At 45.5% G+C, this 18,703-nt stretch overlaps 1 protein-coding gene across 1 annotated transcript; it reads right to left on the bottom strand.

Moving 5' to 3' along the window:
- Positions 1–819: 819 nt before the first annotated feature.
- Positions 820–16,281, bottom strand: LOC311124370 (tetraspanin-12-like; the record flags this gene model as incomplete). Its single annotated transcript, XM_084198533.1, has 7 exons — positions 820–1,152; positions 3,737–3,880; positions 4,071–4,178; positions 9,559–9,624; positions 13,166–13,301; positions 14,000–14,082; positions 16,216–16,281. The coding sequence occupies 7 exons, from the start codon at positions 16,279–16,281 to the stop codon at positions 820–822; spliced, it is 936 nt and encodes a 311-aa protein (XP_084054659.1).
- Between the last annotated feature and the right edge of the window lie 2,422 nt (positions 16,282–18,703).

The following is an 18,703-nucleotide window of genomic DNA, read 5'->3' on the forward strand; positions in this document are numbered from 1 at the left end:
TGGAGATTAAAGAACATTTTATTTTTTGTCCCTAAGTGTGTCATGCTGACAATGATATCTGTATCAAACACTTGATTATGTTAATATTCCTTGGCAAACATGATCAAATGCAAAGATTATTCTTTGAGCTGAAATGCATTATTCTCACAGAGCCAGAGATAAATAGCCAACATCATGTTCCATTTATAGTAGACAACAATAATACACTCTGACTGGTGCACAAACGTTCATTAATATGGCTGAGTGGTTCTTGTGGATTTCAACAAGTCTGTGAAATTAAGACATATGATATTTCCAAATGTCCAGATAAACTCAATTTCCTTGGTTCGGTGTGTTTTGAGTGAGATGAAGAGTTGACATGTCCTTACAGCAGTCATTGGTGAACAGGTTTAATCCAGTCAGTGCTAGTGGTGATATTCCCAAACATTCTCAAAGAGGAGGAGGAATGTTGGGAAAACTAAAATGATTCCCTCCCATTCTCACTTTCGGATAGTGGTGACGCTACAGGAGCAAGCCTCGACATAGAGGTCTTTCGTTTCCATGACAATTTCCAATCCCATCTGTGACAAAATAGTCCTAAAAAGTCCCACCGTCCAGTATCATTGTCATGCAGTCCTAAAGGAAAAGAGAGGGGGGGCATGAGGTGCATTCACTCTCCTGCACCTGTGCCCAATCTTTCTCATGTCTCTTACCCTCTTTTTCTCAACCCCCATCTCTCCCCCCATCCAGTCTCACACTTTTTCCTAATCCCCTGATTCTACTGTGAAGTAGGGGTGAGGGGTGGTGTGAAGGGCAGAGGGGTGGACAGTGTACCCCCCACTAGGACAGCCTCTCCATCTCAAACTGGGTGTGTCCATGTCCGTTAGACGTGGTCGCGGTATTGGACCAGGCCTCAGCCGGGCGAGTGATACCCAATTTACGAGCCTCCCCTGGAGGTCCGTGAGTGATGGTTAGAGGTCCAGGGTCGGTTCTTGGGTGGGGGTCGGGCAGGGTGGGCTCGGGGGGCTTGCGGTCATAGTAGAGGGCCCAGAGCAGGGTTAGGGTCAGGGTCATGGCCAGGATCTGGGCCACTCCTATAGACACACCCAGGAAACGCAGCACCTGTAGCTGCTTAGTCCCCCGGATGAAACTGTAGATCTTCGGCCCGCAGCCCTGTAGTACACACACACACACACACACACACGCACGCACACACACACACAGGAGCACAATAAGGGCTTGTCATTTTGAGAACTGAAGCTTTTTCATGTTGAAACATGGCATACGTTTGATCCATGTTATATTAATGTTACATTCATGTAATATTAACGTTGTGTAAATGTTTCAGTCTGTCTGTCTCGCCAGGGGCAGACCAACCATACTGAGTCTGTGAGCTGTACATCTGCTGTAGGAACAAAATGAAAACACTCTCTCATCCTATCACATGGATATGTCACGTTCGTCGATAGATGAAGCGGACCAAGGCGCAGCGTGATAAGCGTACATTTTATTTGCTGTACTGCACACAAAACAAAACAACAAACCAAACGATACGTGAAGTCCTAGGTTACAACACAAACCTTTCGGAACAAGATCCCACAACGTAACATGCCAACAGGCTGCCTAAGTATGGTCCCCAATCAGAGACAACGAGCTACAGCTGTCTCTGATTGGGAACCACCCTGGCCAACATAGAAATACACGATCTAGAACGACAAACCTAGAAAACTAAACAAGGAAAAATCCACACCCTGGCTCAACATTTAAGAGTCCCCAGAGCCAGGGCGTGACAGGATAACATGTACATGGAGAGAAAGAAACAGAGGGAGAGAGAGAGGGAGAAAGAGAGGAAGACGGTTGAGAAGTGTGGAAAGAGAGGGAGTAGGAGTGGAGGTGTAGAAAGGCCAGTCTATTACTTCCTGACTGGGGGATATTCACTCTGTGGTGCTACATACCAGACTGAGCTACTCTACACCTTACTGTTGCCAGAGAGAGAGAGAGAGAGAGAGGGAGAGAGAGAGGGGTGGGAGAGAGAGTGAGAGAAATGTGGGAGGAAAGGAAAGTCCTGTGGAGAAAGGGAAGTAAACGTGGGGGAGAGAGTCTGGTATAAAGAAAGAGAGACAAAACAGACAGGAGATTGAAAGGATCCTCCACTCCTTCATACATTCCCCTTGACTCCCTCCTCTGCTGACTGACTGACTAACTGACTCATCCTCACTACACACACACACACACACACACACACACACACACACACACACACACACACACACACACACACACACACACACAGCATCTCTTTGTCCCTCTGCCTGGTTCTACATAGTGAGGCGTAGCAGTAGCAGCACACACACCCCATTTATAAGAACCCCTCAGAGTTTACATTTAACACAATTAGTAGCCTCTCTCTCGCCCTCCCTCTCTCTCCCCCTTTTCCTGTATCGACTCTCTCTTTACCTCCTCCCCCCTTTCCCTTTCCCCCACCCCCATTTCCCTCTCTTTTCCCACTGTCACAACCTCCCCTCTCTCCAGGTGTGTTTGTCAGGCAGGAACAGCCTGCTCACCCAGCACCTCTCACCCAGGTGACAATGGCAGCCTGGCAGTCTGCACCAGGCACAGCGGGCCTGCTAGAACCCTGCTAGAGCCACACCACTTGGCCTGGACCATGGGGAGAGGAACTGTTGCTATGGCCAGGGGAACTGTTGCTAAGGCTAGGGGATTAACAGTGTTGACTAAACACAGCAGACAGACATGCTGAAGTGGAGATGGTCAGACATGGGATAGGGGACGAGGTTGGTTTGGGGTTAGATCAAGACAGTGATTGAACTGTAGATGGAGAGATCAGGGTGTTTCCCTCTAGGGGATAGAAGACTGAGTGTGTGCGGCCCTACATACCTGTCTGCCTGCCTGCCTGCCGGCCTGCCTACCTACCTACCTGCCTGCCTGTTTGCCTGCCTACCTACCTGTCTGCCTGCATGCCTGCCTGTTTGCCTGCCTGCCTGCCTACCTACCTACCTACCTACCTGTCTGTCTGTCTGCCTGCCTACCTACCTGCCTGCCTGCCTGCCTGCCTGCCTGCCTGCCTGCCTGCCTGCCTGCCTACCTGCCTGCCTGCCTACGTGTTTGTGAGTGAGAGAAAGGAGAGAAATTAAAATAGAGATAGATATAGAGAGAGAGTTGGCATTGCTTGGCATACCTCGCCCCCTACTAGACTTTGTGTGTGTGTTCCCCTCAGCCCCAGACAGCAGCATACCTTGTCCCCTGGTGGGCTTGATGAGGCGTAATAGCTGCACTCTGTCTCAACAATTTGGCAACCGCAGCAGCCAGAAGGCACACTATGCTATCAAGCCTGTGATTGGCTCTAATTGAGTTGTATGGATTTCTCTCCACAATTGAACACGGCAGGTCATTTCAGGCAGCAAATAGTCCTACCATTGGAAACAGGTTGTTGTGAATGTATTAAATGGAAAACTCCAACTCCAAGAAAATCATCTCCACTCCATTCAGAATGTCAGAAGCCTATTTCAAAAAGTTTATTGTTATTGTTTCTGTCTCTTCAGTAGGTGAATGGGAATCCGTAAGCCTGTGTGTCCCTTTCTGATGACGTCACAGGGGCTACAGAGAGCCGTAATGATCCTAACACTTTTCAGGGTAGGGTCAGAGGGTCAGTAGGTGAACAGGTCACCAGAGGTCAAGCCACCACCTAACACTTACTATGAGGTCGGAGTGTCACTGGGGCACTCCTGGGGGCACTCACCTCTTGGTGAAGGTCACTGAGGTCACGGTAGTGGGCGTGGCGAGCACATCCTGGATACTGATTGGCGCAGCAGGAGTCTGGTGGCCATTCCATCTCTGTCATCTCCAGCCAATCAGTGAAGTAGATGACCCCACAGCACTTAAACTGGGGAACACACAGTCAAAGAAAGTGTCCATACATTAATAACCCTTTATAACTAGCAGTCTTGCATATTCAACGCACTAAATCACACTCATAACCTCTCACATTTAAATGTTCCTCTTGGGTTATGATATAAAACCACTACATGTATTTGTGTAGGATGTGTGTGACCTCTGGGATGGTGACCTCTCACCTCAGTCTGGAAGGTGTTCCAGGTGTGTGTTAGCCACTGGTAATGCTGCAGGCCATAGTTGGGCATCCTGGACTTCAGACTGATCATATCTGACCTCTGAACTGAGGGCTTGGACAGAACACAACAGTGTAACTCCATTAGAGCTGTCCCCAACTAAATACAATCTTGGTCGACCGAGAGTCGTCTGTTCTTTCAACCAATCGATTGGTTGACATTTTCAAACGTGTATTTTTCCATATATAGACACATCCTATGTGTTTTCATCAAATCAACCATATGCAGTGAGCTTGTCTGATGCTTTAAGCACAATGTTTGATGAAATAATTAAGCCACACAAATGACTAGAGGGAGTCCAACCGCAAGTGATTGGATTGTGCCAGGCCAGACTCAGACTTGCTGCGCTGTGTTAAAAAAAAAAGACAGTGAGTGACTGTGACTAGCACCCGTTGACTCTCTCTCCTCCCTGCTTCAGCGACCACAACATAACATCAACAGTGTTTATCGCGCTGCCCGTGTTGCTGAAGCTGCAACATAATTACAGCCATTTCTGACTGAAAAGTTCTGTTATCGAAATCCCTAATGTGTTTAGGAAAAACATTCCCTATTCCCTCAACCCTTGCTCTCTTTATGTGACACATGTACAGTGAGGGAAAAAAGTATTTGATCCCCTGCTGATTTTGTACGTTTGCCCACTGACAAAGACATGATCAGTCTGTAATTGTAATGGTAGGTTTATTTGAACAGTGAGAGACAGAATGACATCAAAAAATTCCAGAAAAAACGTATGTCGAAAATGTTATAAATTGATTTGCATTTTAATGAGGGAAATAAGTATTTGACCCCTCTGCAAAACATGACTTATTACTTGGTGGCAAAACCCTTGTTGGCAATCACAGAGGTCAGACGTTTCTTGTAGTTGGCCACCAGGTTTGCACACATCTCAGGAGGGATTTTGTTCCACTCCTCTTTGCAGATCTTCTCCAAGTCATTAAGGTTTCGAGGCTGACATTTGCCAACTCGAACCTTCAGCTCCCTCCACAGATTTTCTATGGAATTAAGTTCTGGAGACTTGCTAGGCCACTCCAGGACCTTAATGTGCTTCTTCTTGAGCCACTCCTTTGTTGCATTGGCCGTGTGTTTTGGGTCATTGTCATGCTGGAATACCCATCCACGACCCATTTTCAATGCCCTGGCTGAGGGAAGGAGGTTCTCACCCAAGATTTGACAGTACATGGCCCCGTCCATCGTCCCTTTGATCCCTTAGCAGAAAAACACCCCCAAAATATAATGTTTCCACCTCCATGTTTGACGGTGGGGATGGTGTTCTTGGGGTCATAGGTAGCATTCCTCCTCCTCCAAACACAGCGAGTTGCATTGTTGCCAAAGAGCTCGATTTTGGTCTCATCTGACCACAACACTTTCACCCAGTTCTCCTCTGAATCATTCAGATGTTCATTGGCAAACTTCAGACGGCTCTGTATATGTGCTTTCTTGAGCAGGGGGACCTTGCGGGCCCTGCAGGATTTCAGTCCTTCATGGCGTAGTGTGTTACCAATTGTTTTCTTGGTGACTACGTTTCCAGCTGCCTTGAGATCATTGACAAGATCCTCCCGTACAGTTCTGGGCTGATTCCTCACCGTTTTCATGATCATTGCAACTCCACGAGGTGAGATCTTGCATGGAGCCCCAGGCCGAGGGAGATTGACAGTTCTTTTGTGTTTCTTCCATTTGCGAATAATCGCACCAACTGTTGTCACCTTCTCACCAAGCTGCTTGGCGATGGTCTTGTAGCCCATTCCAGCCTTGTGTAGGTCTACAATCTTGTCCCTGACATCCTTGGAGAGCTCTTTGGTCTTGGCCATGGTGGAGAGTTTGGAATCTGATTGATTGATTGCTTCTGTGGACAGGTGTCTTTTATACAGGTAACAAGCTGAGATTAGGAGCACTCCCTTTAAGAGTGTGCTCCTAATCTCAGCTTGTTACCTGTATAAAAGACACCTGGGAGACAGAAATCTTTCTGATTGAGAGGGCGTCAAATACTTATTTCCCTCATTAAAATGCATATCAATTTATAACATTTTTGACATGCGTTTTTCTGGATTTTTGTTGTTGTTATTCTGTCTCTCACTGTTCAAATAATCCTACCATTAAAATTATAGACTGATCATTTCTTTGTCAGTGGGCAAACGTACAAAATCAGCAGGGGATGAAATACTTTTTTCCCTCACTGTATGCATCGCATGACCTATAGCATATCATAATCACATCCAAAAATTGGTTATAACAAACTCAGAACCCCGTAACAGCAAAATGGATGCAGAGGACGTGACAAATAAACTCGAAGCAGGGGAATGTTTACTGGTTGCTCAGGAGGTAAAGGGGAAGTGAGATGTGTGGAATAAATTGGACTAGTTGTGGAAAATACTGGAGATCAAGAAAAATAAGGTAAGGAGCAAGCGCTGTGAGCATATTACGTGTGCCAAACAGGAGCTGTTAGATTACAATATAATTTCTCTGACCGTTTGGAACAATGTAAACAACACTAAATAAATGATAAGCATACCAGAGTCTGTTGTAATGTTTTTTGTTTTTGTTTTTGTTTTTGCATTTATTACAGCAAAGACTAAAACCAGTCACATTAATTTGTGAATCCAATTTCCAAAATGGAACAGTTTATTTATTGTTTACGCAAATTATTCAAGGGTCGCTTTGTTATTTGATTTTAAAATTAAAATGCTTGATTGCATTTCAAATCATGAATGTCTCGTATGCTGTGTGATGACATGAACGAATGAATGATTGATGTATACAGTACTATAGCTTTCAATACTTACTATAGTACTATAGTAAGTATTGAAATATAGGCCTAAGTAAGTTACGGTATTAAGACTAAACAGGATGCGCTCTTAGGCCTACAGCTCGATGGTGGTTATATAAGGTTCCTATACTAAGCCTACTAATGATAATGACATTACTTATTATTATAATAATGATCATAATAATACTAATAGTAATAATAACAATAAAAAGGAGATCGAGAAAAAGGAGGGTTATCATTATTATTATAAATAAATAAAAATCGGACAATTTGAAACAGTGTAAACAACACTAAATCAATTATAAGTAATACCAGAGAGGCTGATCTAACGGAAAAATTTATAAAGCTTTTATTACATCATAGCAAAGATTAAAAACAGCCGAATTTGTGAAATTGTTTATCCGACATGTTGTGGTTGGTGCTCACGGAGGCTTGGTGCTCACAGAATTAGTAGGCTATTACACAAACACTCAAACAGGCAAGAGAAGCAGGATCTGTCTTATTTCTGTAGATATATTTGGATGATTTATAAAGCCTATTATAACGGCTATTGATTATAGACCTAATTAAGTTGGGGTTTCCTCTCTCCTCACTTTTCTTAGACAATTAAGGCAATGGCTGTTTTCTCATCTCCTAACTCCGCTGCTGCCTTCACAGCATTGTTCTCAACACCAATATGCTGGTTAACTTTGCTACTATGCATATAGCGACATGGTCTAGGATAAGGCACCAATTCAACAGCGCACTGATGTGTTTCAGAACCGGGAACAGCGACCGCTATCCAACACGGGAGAAAGCGCATCTGTTATAAAATAATATACGTTTTATTAGTGTTGCACCATTGTTCCTACGTAATATAACCATATACAATTTCAGTAGCACGTCTTAGAGTGATGGACTGTGCCATCCCCATGGCCTCCACAATGGATCAGTCCACTCAGACAGGCGCGAATCAGACAGGTGTCTTGTACACCATTATATTTTATTTTATTTTTGCTACTGCTCGTCTAAAGAAATCTCGGTCGACCAACAGCCTATTGACCAAACCATCGACCAGTCGACTAAATGGGGTCAGCCCTAAACTCCATTTCATTCAGTATAGCTACATTAACATTTCATGTACAGCTCATGTATTATTGTCACAAGGCACTCAACAGAAAGCCCTGAAACCATATTGGAGCAACAGTCACAGTGGTGTATATTTAGCTACCAACTCTCTGTTTCAAGCCTAGTTATATAGTCCAATCCTCTGACCATGCCCCAAATATTTTCAAACACACAACTTCTGACTCTCTCCTCTAGTGTTTCCCAGGCCTCCAACACTCCGGTCTGTAGTTGCTGAGGTTGACAACGGCTTGTTGTCTAAACAATTACCCCTGTCTGGGCTCTGGGGAACCAGACCAGAGCTGTTCAGCAGACCCACAGTCTGACACACTTAGCATGCATAACTCATCCCCCTCTCCTCTCCTCTCCTCTCCTCTCCTCTCCTCTCCTCTCCAATAAAACCTCCCCCTAACTCACCCCTGGGCCTCCCTCCCCTCCTCCTTCCTCTCTCCTTCACTCTTTATCCCTCTCTCCTCTGGTATTGTAATGAGATTGTGATAAGCATAATCCGACCCAGGTTACCCGGAATTTCCCTGGGGCCAGGTGCATCACCTTGGTGCTGCCTTAGCATGATTCTGATGAAGGACAAGGCACAAAGACTACAATACCCACAACCCCCTGCGGCAGGGCAGGTATGATTAGGAGGGAGGCGGGTGGCACTGTGGACTCAAAGGCCAGGTGCTAGTGCTACACACACACATCCTCAGGCTTGTAGTCAAGTACCAAACACACACACACACCTTTCTCAGTTTGCCATACACACTGCTCTAGCCAGTGACCAGGTGCTCCGCGCACACAAACACACACACCTGCGCGTTCAGAGCGAATCCCACCTGCTGTGAGGGGACATCAAAGCCACTGTGGGCTCTTTCATGGTGGAGAGAAAAGCCCCTGGCCCAGGGGAAGGGAGGCCCTGTAGGGGAGAGCCCATTGTAATAGAGAGCCCGGCCCATTGTATTCAAACATCCACACCCCACGCAGAGGGAAGAGAGGATGCAGGAGGAGGAGGGGAATGGGGGAGGGAGGGGAATGGAGGACACAATTATACCCTATCTCAGGGGTATTCAACTCTTACCCTATGAGGTCTGGAGCCTGCTGGTTTTCTGTTCTACCTGATAATTAATTATACCCACCTGGTGTCCAAGGTCTAAATCATTCCCTGATTAGAGGGGAACAATGAAAAAATGCAGTGGAACTGGCTTTGAGGGCCATATATAGGTCTGTTTTATACCTGGTTTTACCCAAAGACACTTTAGGGACATTGTGGAATTTATGGAGACATTTCTTTCAGTTGGATTTTTTGATTGTTCATATATAGCACCAGTCCCATTTCCCTGTGCTCTTTGACCTGTGCCCTGCACTGGCCATGTTGTTTATTGGGTAGCCCCAGTAAGCAGAGAAAGAGGCGAGCTCTCTGAGTAGAGCCGGACATGACTGGCATTCATGTTTATTCATAGCACAGCACAAAATATAGACAGGCCTATAAGGACAGCCACCACACACAGAGCTGCTGCATAGAGCTAAAGCAGAGAAATATAGCATATAGAAAAGTAGTGCAGCACTCACCTCGTCATACGTCCACACCCCACTGGCCAACTCCACACAGAAGATCACCAACAGACTGCCAAAGTACTAGAGAGAGAGAGAGAGAGAGAGAGAGAGAGAGAGAGGCTAGTCAGAGATGTACTGTGTAGTGTCTTGTCTGAGTGATTGATCGTCATGGTGGATGGTGGGAGAAAGACACAATGAGTAGTGATGTCATGTTCTTCAATCTCCAGACGCCTGTTCCACTCATGTCACATACACGCACATACACACTGACACACATTACACACGCACACCTATTTCCACAAACACACACACCTATTTCCACAATTTCACATAAAAACAACAAAAGACTTTCATGTAAACACACACAAACACACCCTCACACACACCAGACAAACACACACAAAGGTGTTATGAAGAGTAATGTGTGTGTCAGCCATTCTATTAGGGCCATGTCAGTGGTACAGGGTATGTCTGACAGCCTGTTTGTTTGGAGAGTGTAAATATTATTGGCAGACAGATGGCTCTGCCTCGCCTTTGTTAGTGCTAGAAAAGGCCAGTCCAAAACAACATAGACACACACACACACACACACACACACACACATTCACACCTCTCACCCAGAAACTGATCTCACCATACAAAAACATCTCCCCTGTCTTCTTCTCTCATTGCAACTATCTATCAAGAAGGTAAGAGCGTGACCTTTTCACCCTTCGAACCCCCCTCTAACACACTCCTTCACACACATACCAAAACATACACAAACAGTACTTCAATACTTCACTGTTCTACAAGGACGAATTCCAGGTGTGAAGTGACTATGAACCTTCCCTTGACCCCTTCTAGCTTTAGTGTACAAAACATTAACATGCTCTTTCCATGACATAGACTGACCAGGTGAATCCAGGTGAAAGCTATGATCCCTTATTGATGTCACTTGTTAAATCCACTTCAATCAGTGTAGATGAAGGGGAGGAGATAGATTAAAGAAGGATTTTTAAGTTTGAGACAATTGAGACATGGATTGTGTATGTGTGCCATTCAGAGGGTGAATGGGCAAGACAAAATATTTAAGTGGCTTTGAACGGCGTATGGTAGTAGGTGCCAAGCGCACCGGTTTGAGTATGTCAAGAACTGCAACGCTGTTGGGTTTTTCACACTCAACAGTTTCCCGTGTGTATCAAGAATGGTCCACCACTCAAAGGACATCCAGCCAACTTGACACAACTGTGGGAAGCATTGGAGTCAACTTGGGCCAGGAGCCCTGTGGAAAGCTTTCAACACCTTGTAGAGTCCATGCCCCGACGAATTGAGGGCAAAGGGGGTGCAACTCAATATTCGGAATGTGTTCTTAATGTTTTGTGCACTCAGTGTATTACCTTTCTCACAGAGACATTTCGTTATGTTTCACACATTTCATTTCAGGGGGGAAGCTCTCTCTCACACACACACACACACACACTGAGGTTAGAGGAGGGTGGCAGTTGTTTGAATGGAATGTCAAAGCTTCCAAGAATGGATTTCCTCCTGTGTGGAGAGACTTACAGCATGTTTCCCTTCCCTCACTGATACTCAATTAACACGTACACAAGGGCGAGAGAGGGAAGAGGGGGAAAGAGAGGGAAGGAAGGAAGACAGGTGGAGGAACGACAGAGCGAGAGGGCGAGAGGGGGAGAGGTATAAGTTTAGGCTAAGGGGGATTTAATTGGCGTCTTTAAGGAGGGCCTATTTTTAAGCGACCTTTCTAAGCGTCCAGTGGAACAGCATCTCAGAGCAACTTAAGACCCTGCAGTCGTCCCTAACATAACCCCACAACACACCACTGCATGCATGTAAACATCTACAAACATCCCAACAGCCCCTCAGAGACCCTAAATGGACACTTTGACGCTTCTCACTAGCTTAGTCCACAACAGAAACACATTACTATCTATTACATATAAAGGGCTTAACTGAGCTTAAAGCCAGGCACCATCAATTGCCCACCACAGCCATGATTGAAGGGGGGGGGGGGGGTTATTCAGGTAAGTGGGCAGAGTTGGGGCGGTGGGGGGGCGTTCCTCTGAAAGGGATGCCCCCAGCTGGTGAATGGTTGCGTGGGTAACACAAGCGCCACTCACCCCTCTCAGCCACCTCTCCATAAGCGGGCGGAGACGGGTGGGATAGCATTACCCATTGTCCCTCTCAACCGAGATAATATTGTCTCCACAGTGCTCCAGCGAAACACAAGAATGCCAGGTTAGAGTTGCAAGGAGAGAGGGATGAATGAAGTCCCAATGGAGGGGTGGAGGAAGCGTGAGGGAGACCCAGAATACAGGCACTTTGGTTAGGGACAGACAGACAGAGGAACCCCCTCCCTCTTCGTCTCCCCACACAGCACACCTGGGAGATAGAGCCACAATACAGGCGCCACACCTTCCCTCTCCAATGTTCTGCCCTTCCACTCTATAGGAATATGAGTAGGTTAATCATGTACCCTGTCCTGTTATAGTTTTAGTATGCATGACACAATTGGTCAATGGAAATAGTGCATTGTGCTGCCACGATTGCTTCTGTACGGGAAAATACGTGTTATGTATGCAACACATGTATAGTAAAGTAATGCTCCGTAGCAAATGCTCTGTAAGCACAGAGATGATACATTGTTTAGTCATCTGCATGCATGGTTGAATGGAAATTGCTTTTTTGGGGCGCTGTCTCTCTCTCTCCCTTTTCTGTACCTCAGTCGGTTTCTAATGCTGTCTCCCTCTCCTTCACCTGTTCTGACTCAATCCGCCTCTTTGCCTATTCTTTTACATCCCTGTTTCTCTTTCATTCTCTCTTTTTGTTGTCCCGCACTGACAGTGGTGAGTGATTGAGATAATCACACCCTTATCTGTCCATCTCGCTCCCTCTTTCTCTCTCTCTCTCTCCCCCTCTTTCTCTCTGGCCATCCATCAGTGCCCAGGGTACCATTACTCTGGCAGGCTCAGACAGCAGCAGCGGTGAATAGTTATACAGTTGTACTTATCCACGGGAGCACCATTCCGCTACACACCAGCAACAGCCCCGCACCAGGCGCTAGCTCGCTCAGAACACAGTCCCGCGCGAGGGGGGCGTTCGCTAACACAAGACCACGATGGTCATTCATCATCCCATAAGCGTGTGGCGCTGCATCGGATGAGTAACGGCTGTAAAATCGAGGGGGGAATTCTCAGTGCATTTCCCTCCGGTGTATGAACGGTGGAACTACGCAACTGTGTGGCTGTTGGGTGAATTTACAGGCCTGTTCCAGGGTTTATGAGGGTACAATAATATGACTTTATTGAGATGCTGAGGACATCAGGCTGTTACAGATGATGGGGACAATAGCACATGGAGATAGATAGGGAGGGCTGACTGTGTGTGTGTGTGTGTGTGCGTGTGTGTGTGTGTGTGTGTGTGTGCATGCGTGCGTGCGTGCGTGCATGTATTTCAAGGTTGTATAAATGTGTAACTAACACCGATAGCTAAAGAAAACCAGACCGAGATCTACAGCAATTACAACCCGCTTCTCCAACTAAACCGAGCTCATCACAGTTTCCACACACACACATACACACACACACACGCAAACACACGTTCATTTCATTCAGACACATACCCAGGACAGGAGTAGAAGGTTGCATTTCAGTGTGCCGCAGTAGCCCACCATGGCAACGATGATAAGAAAACAACACACTGCAATGATGACGGGATGGACAGCCGGGGAATACGTGAGAACTGCTGCTTCCTCCAGCCTACAGAGAGGGGGGGGGGGGAGAGAGAGAGAGAGAGAGAGAGAGAGAGAGAGAGAGAGAGAGAGAGAGAGAGAGAGAGAGAGAGAGAGAGAGGTTGGGGGGAGAAGAGAGGTGGAGGGAGGGAGAGAGAGTGAGCGAGGAAAAGGGAGGAGAGTAACTTGGCAGACTTTTTGTTTATTTATCTATCCATCCTGCTATTGCTCTCCCCTCCCTCTCCCCTCCCCCCTCTCTCTCCCTCTCTCTCCCCCTCTCTCGCTCTCTCCCTCTCGCTCCCCCTCTCTCTCTCCCTGTATGGCCTGTTGCATTATTATTAATACAGCAGCCAGCAGTAAATAGTGATTACACTCTGTAGGAATGTGGATCTCCTCCACCGCAGCAGTTACTGTCAGGGGCCAGTGGGGGTGAGATGGTGATCTGTGGACAGGCCTAGGTGATAAGAAACAGTTGAATTAAAAAGTTATGAGGTTGATGATTTGCGGAAAGGTTGCCAGTTATGAGTAGGGGTGATTTATTGAGGAAGTGAGATATAAATCCAACAGCTTTCTTTATCAGTCTCCTTCTTCCTCTATTCTCCTTCTCTTGTTTATATACTAATTATCTTCCTCTCACGCTTTCTCCCTGTCATCCCCCTCCTGTCCCTCCCAGTACCTGCCCACTGCCCACTGAGAGGTGTCAACATTGAGATCCATATCACTCACCTGGTGTGGGCCGTCAAGGTGAGCACAGTGTTCAGGTAGTCCCTGAGCCAAGCAGCCACCCCCAGGACACATATCGACATGAGCTGAGGGAGCAGAACATACACACACACACACACATAGAGAGAGATAGAACACACAGACACACACATTACACACAGACACACACATAACATTACAGTTTTACCAAGTAGAGTAAACACTTCCACTCAAAATATGTTTTGTCTGAAAATGCTTATGGCAGTGAAATATCATCCAGGGACTTGGTATGGCAACAAAATGTGGCCTAAGGGGCACCAACCCTGGAGCACTTATCAAATTTAATGGGCTATAAATAGCATGCACTAGAATGTCAAACATGCAGTTTGTGCATACAGTGAGGGAAAAAAGTACTTGATCCCCTGCTGATATTATACGTTTGCCCACTGACAAAGAAATTATCAGTCTATAATTTTAATGGTAGGTTTATTTGAACAGTGAGAGACAGAATAACAACAACAAAAATCCAGAAAAACGCATGTCAAAAATGTTATAAATTGATTTGCATTTTAATGAGGGAAATAAGTATTTGACCCCCTCTCAATCAGAAATATTTCTGGCTCCCAGGTGTCTTTTATACAGGTAACGAACTGAGATTAGGAGCACACTCTTAAAGGGAGTGCTCCTAATCTCAGCTTGTTACCTGTATAAAAGACACCTGTCCACAGAAGCAATCAATCAGATTCCTAACTCTCCACCATGGCCAAGACCAAAGAGCTCTCCAAGGATGTCAGGGACAAGATTGTAGACCTACACAAGGCTGGAATGGGCTACAAGACCATCGCCAAGCAGCTTGGTGAGAAGGTGACAACAGTTGGTGCAATTATTCGCAAATGGAAGAAACACAAAAGAACTGTCAATCTCCCTCGGCCTGGGGCTCCATGCAAGATCTCACCTCGTGGAGTTGCAATGATCATGAAAATGGTGAGGAATCAGCCCAGAACTATACGGGAGGATCTTGTCAATGATCTCAAGGCAGCTGGGACCATATTCACCAAGAAAACAATTGGTAACACACTACGCCGTGAAGGACTGAAATCCTGCAGCGCCCGCAAGGTCCCCCTGCTCAAGAAAGCACATATACAGGCCCGTTTGAAGTTTGCCAATGAACATCTGAATGATTCAGAGGAGAACTGGGTGAAAGTGTTGTGGTCAGATGAGACCAAAATCGAGCTCTTTGGCATCAACTCAACTCGCCGTGTTTGGAGGAGGAGGAATGCTGCCTATGACCCCAAGAACAGCATCCCCACTGTCAAACATGGAGGTGGAAACATTATGCTTTGGGGGTGTTTTTCTGCTAAGGGGACAGGACAACTTCACCGCATCAAAGGGACAATGGACGGGGCCATGTACCGTCAAATCTTGGGTGAGAACCTCCTTCCCTCAGCCAGGGCTTTGAAAATGGGTCGTGGATGGGTATTCCAGCATGACAATGACCCAAAACACACAGCCAAGGCAACAAAGGAGTGGCTCAACAAGAAGCACATTAAGGTCCTGGAGTGGCCTAGCCAGTCTCCAGACCTTAATCCCATAGAAAATCTGTGGAGGGAGCTGAAGGTTCGAGTTGCCAAACGTCAGCCTCGAAACCTTAATGACTTGGAGAAGATCTGCAAAGAGGAGTGGGACAAAATCCCTCCTGAGATGTGTGCAAACCTGGTGGCCAACTACAAGAAACGTCTGACCTCTGTGATTGCCAACAAGGGTTTTGCCACCAAGTACTTAGTCATGTTTTGCAGAGGGGTCAAATACTTATTTCCCTCATTAAAATGCAAATCAATTTATAACATTTTTGACATGCATTTTTCTGGATTTTTTTGTTGTTATTCTGTCTCTCACTGTTCAAATAAATCTACCATTAAAATTATAGACTGACCTTGTCTTTGTCAGTGGGCAAACGTACAAAATCAGCAGGGGATCAAATACTTTTTTCCCTCACTGTACTTGGGATGCAATTTGCACATTTGTTTTTCTATAAGAAAATGTATGGTGCAGGCCTATTTATAAAGTAACCGCCATTATGATCAATATCAGTAACCCTGGCGCGGGCACTGTGGCTTGGAGGCACGCGTTGGGGTGGATGGATGGTAGGGGGGAAGGGGGGGGACTATAAAGTTGGCTGCATTGTGCGTGAGCGCGGGCCCTACCCGGCCACCTGCTCGGGGGTCTCTCGCTTCTCTTACCCAGAAGAGTAAATTGAGAGCGTAGAGCAGGCAGCGCAGGCACCTCACCGCGTCCTCGCGAGCCATTCTGAGCGCAACAGCAACTGGTGGCCAAGACAGGACTCCTCATCTTAACCCGCGCCACCATGGCAACATAATTAACTAAAAGGAATACAAATCCATTAAATTAGGACTATTAGCCTGTCCCATGAATACAAAACGAGTTCTCAGTGTTCCGCGTAAAACATACCGAGTTTACATGTCTCTGTGCGTTCTGCGCGCGCCTTTCCAATGTCTCGTTTTAGCAGCCGCGGTATATCCGTGGGAAGTTCCAGACAGCATTCACAACAGGTGGTTTCTTACTTTCCCCAGTCCAGGAATGATGGAGTGTGCGGATGAGCGCTCAGCGGTCCTGACATATCCAAATCAATCATCACTCACTTAGCAAGGTATACTGCGAAAACATATCCAGGACATTACAGCAAAACAACTTCTTATAAGGGCTTTTGCGCAAAATGAACATAATCCATTTGGTTAAAATATTAATGTTCAGCACTCCTTTTACTCCCCAGAGCAAACGTCAAACACAAAAATTCATACTATTGCACAGCAGCCTAAATCAAAACCCATAAAATAAAACTTCAGTTGCGCACGTAGACAGTGATTCCCAAAATCGATCTCTCCACAAAAACAATCCCCGGTGGCGGTATGATAGGCCTAGCCTACCTATCGTCCAATTCAGAGTGCCGAGTTGGTTCTGCGCTGTCAGTTCAACTTTTCCATGTTTGAGTGGCCAAAAATCAACTCGCAGTTTGTTCTGTGTCATCCAGAGAGGGTTGTCCGCGGGGTCCTAGCGCTTCGCCTAATTGCAAAGCAGCAGCAGCAGCAACAGCAGGGCTATGGGTCTTTACCGGGGGATGGAATGTGGACAGCTTTCCGCCTCCGAGAGATAGCATGCATAGGTCAAGAGGTCACATCTAGAGAGAGTATTATTGTCTGGGGTAAATGTGGGATGGGACTTCATCATGGGACTTCTTCACTGGAGAGAGCAATACTAATGCTGTAATAAGTGTCACCACTCTATCAAAGATGTGCATGGATATTCCATTCTATTCTGTTCTGTTCTATTCCCTGTGGGATGACGGTACATAGGTGTATCACATATTCTTCTTGATACATATTCTTGATGATTTGTTGTATCTATCCATCATCTACTGAACAATATCGGTGACATGTGGTCCATTAACTGTGAAGTGGGAGCATTCAGAAGATGAAGTCACAACAAAGGTGTCAGTCCTTCAGTTATGAAACACTGAGCATATCTCAGCCATATAAAGCTTCCATTAGATAATCAGATTATTGGTTTGTCTACCTCTATCCCTGTCGATTCTAAGCTCATTCTAAGAAAAAACATGAATTAAAAAGGGGAAGCAATGAGTTACCCCATCGGCTACATAATCAATCATTTAAAAGAGAAACAATAGGCTGGGGTCGGCAGGGATTGTTATGTTCATTTATTGTCTTTCGGTCTGTTTTTAATGTCCACAGTCTGGCTATGAACCAAATGGGGTTGGTCAGCTTTAAAAGGTTTATTGTTAGAGATGCACACAACAAAATAAACTCCCATTAATTAAATTGATAATATATCTTGTGTTCCCTGATAACAATAATGTTGACTCAATAGATTAAAGGAAATTACATAACAGCATAGACTTGCCTGGGTGGTCTTCAGTGTGCCAATCCAATGGAGGCAAGGAGATATGAGAGGATTGGTGGGAAGGAGGATGGGTTGAGATGGAAATGGTGAATGGGGGGGTTGGGAGAATTGAGAGAGGGGTGAGACAGTGTTTGGTGCATGGGATGGATGGGTTAGGGCTTGAGAGAGATCATGAGGAGAATAGCATAGAATAGAGTTTATTATTGAGAGGATACATCAAATGCGAGAGACTGGAGAAGGGGGTGAGACAGTGAATGAGAGTGAATGAAGGTGCACAAAAGAGTGGTGAATGACTAGCTTCTCGTGCCTCTATTCTTATGGGGACATAGTAACCTACAGATTATCATTGTTTTGGATGAATAGACAAAACAAAATGCACATGAATCCATCCTATAGACCTACAGTGCCTTCAGAAAGTATTCACACCTCTTGACCTTTTCCACATGTTGTTGTGTTACAGTCTGAATGAAAAAATGATTAAATAGAGATTTTTTGTCACTGGCCTACACACAATACCCCATATTGTCAAAGTGGAATTCTGTTTTTCAATATTTAAAAAAACAACAAATTCATACAAAATAAAAATATGAAATGGCTTGAGTCAATACGTATTCAAACCCTTTGTTATTTAGGCAAACCTAAATAAGTTCAGGAGTAAAAATGTACTTAAAGTCATATAATAAATAGCACAGACTCACTCTGTGTGCAATAATAGTGTTTAACATGATTTTTGAATGACTACATCATATTTGTACCCCACACATACAATTATCTGTAAGGTCCCTCAGTCAA

The sequence above is a fragment of the Coregonus lavaretus genome (assembly GCF_964263955.1).
Source record: "Coregonus lavaretus genome assembly, contig: HAP1_SCAFFOLD_7719, whole genome shotgun sequence".
Taxonomy (NCBI): Eukaryota; Metazoa; Chordata; class Actinopteri; order Salmoniformes; family Salmonidae; genus Coregonus; species Coregonus lavaretus.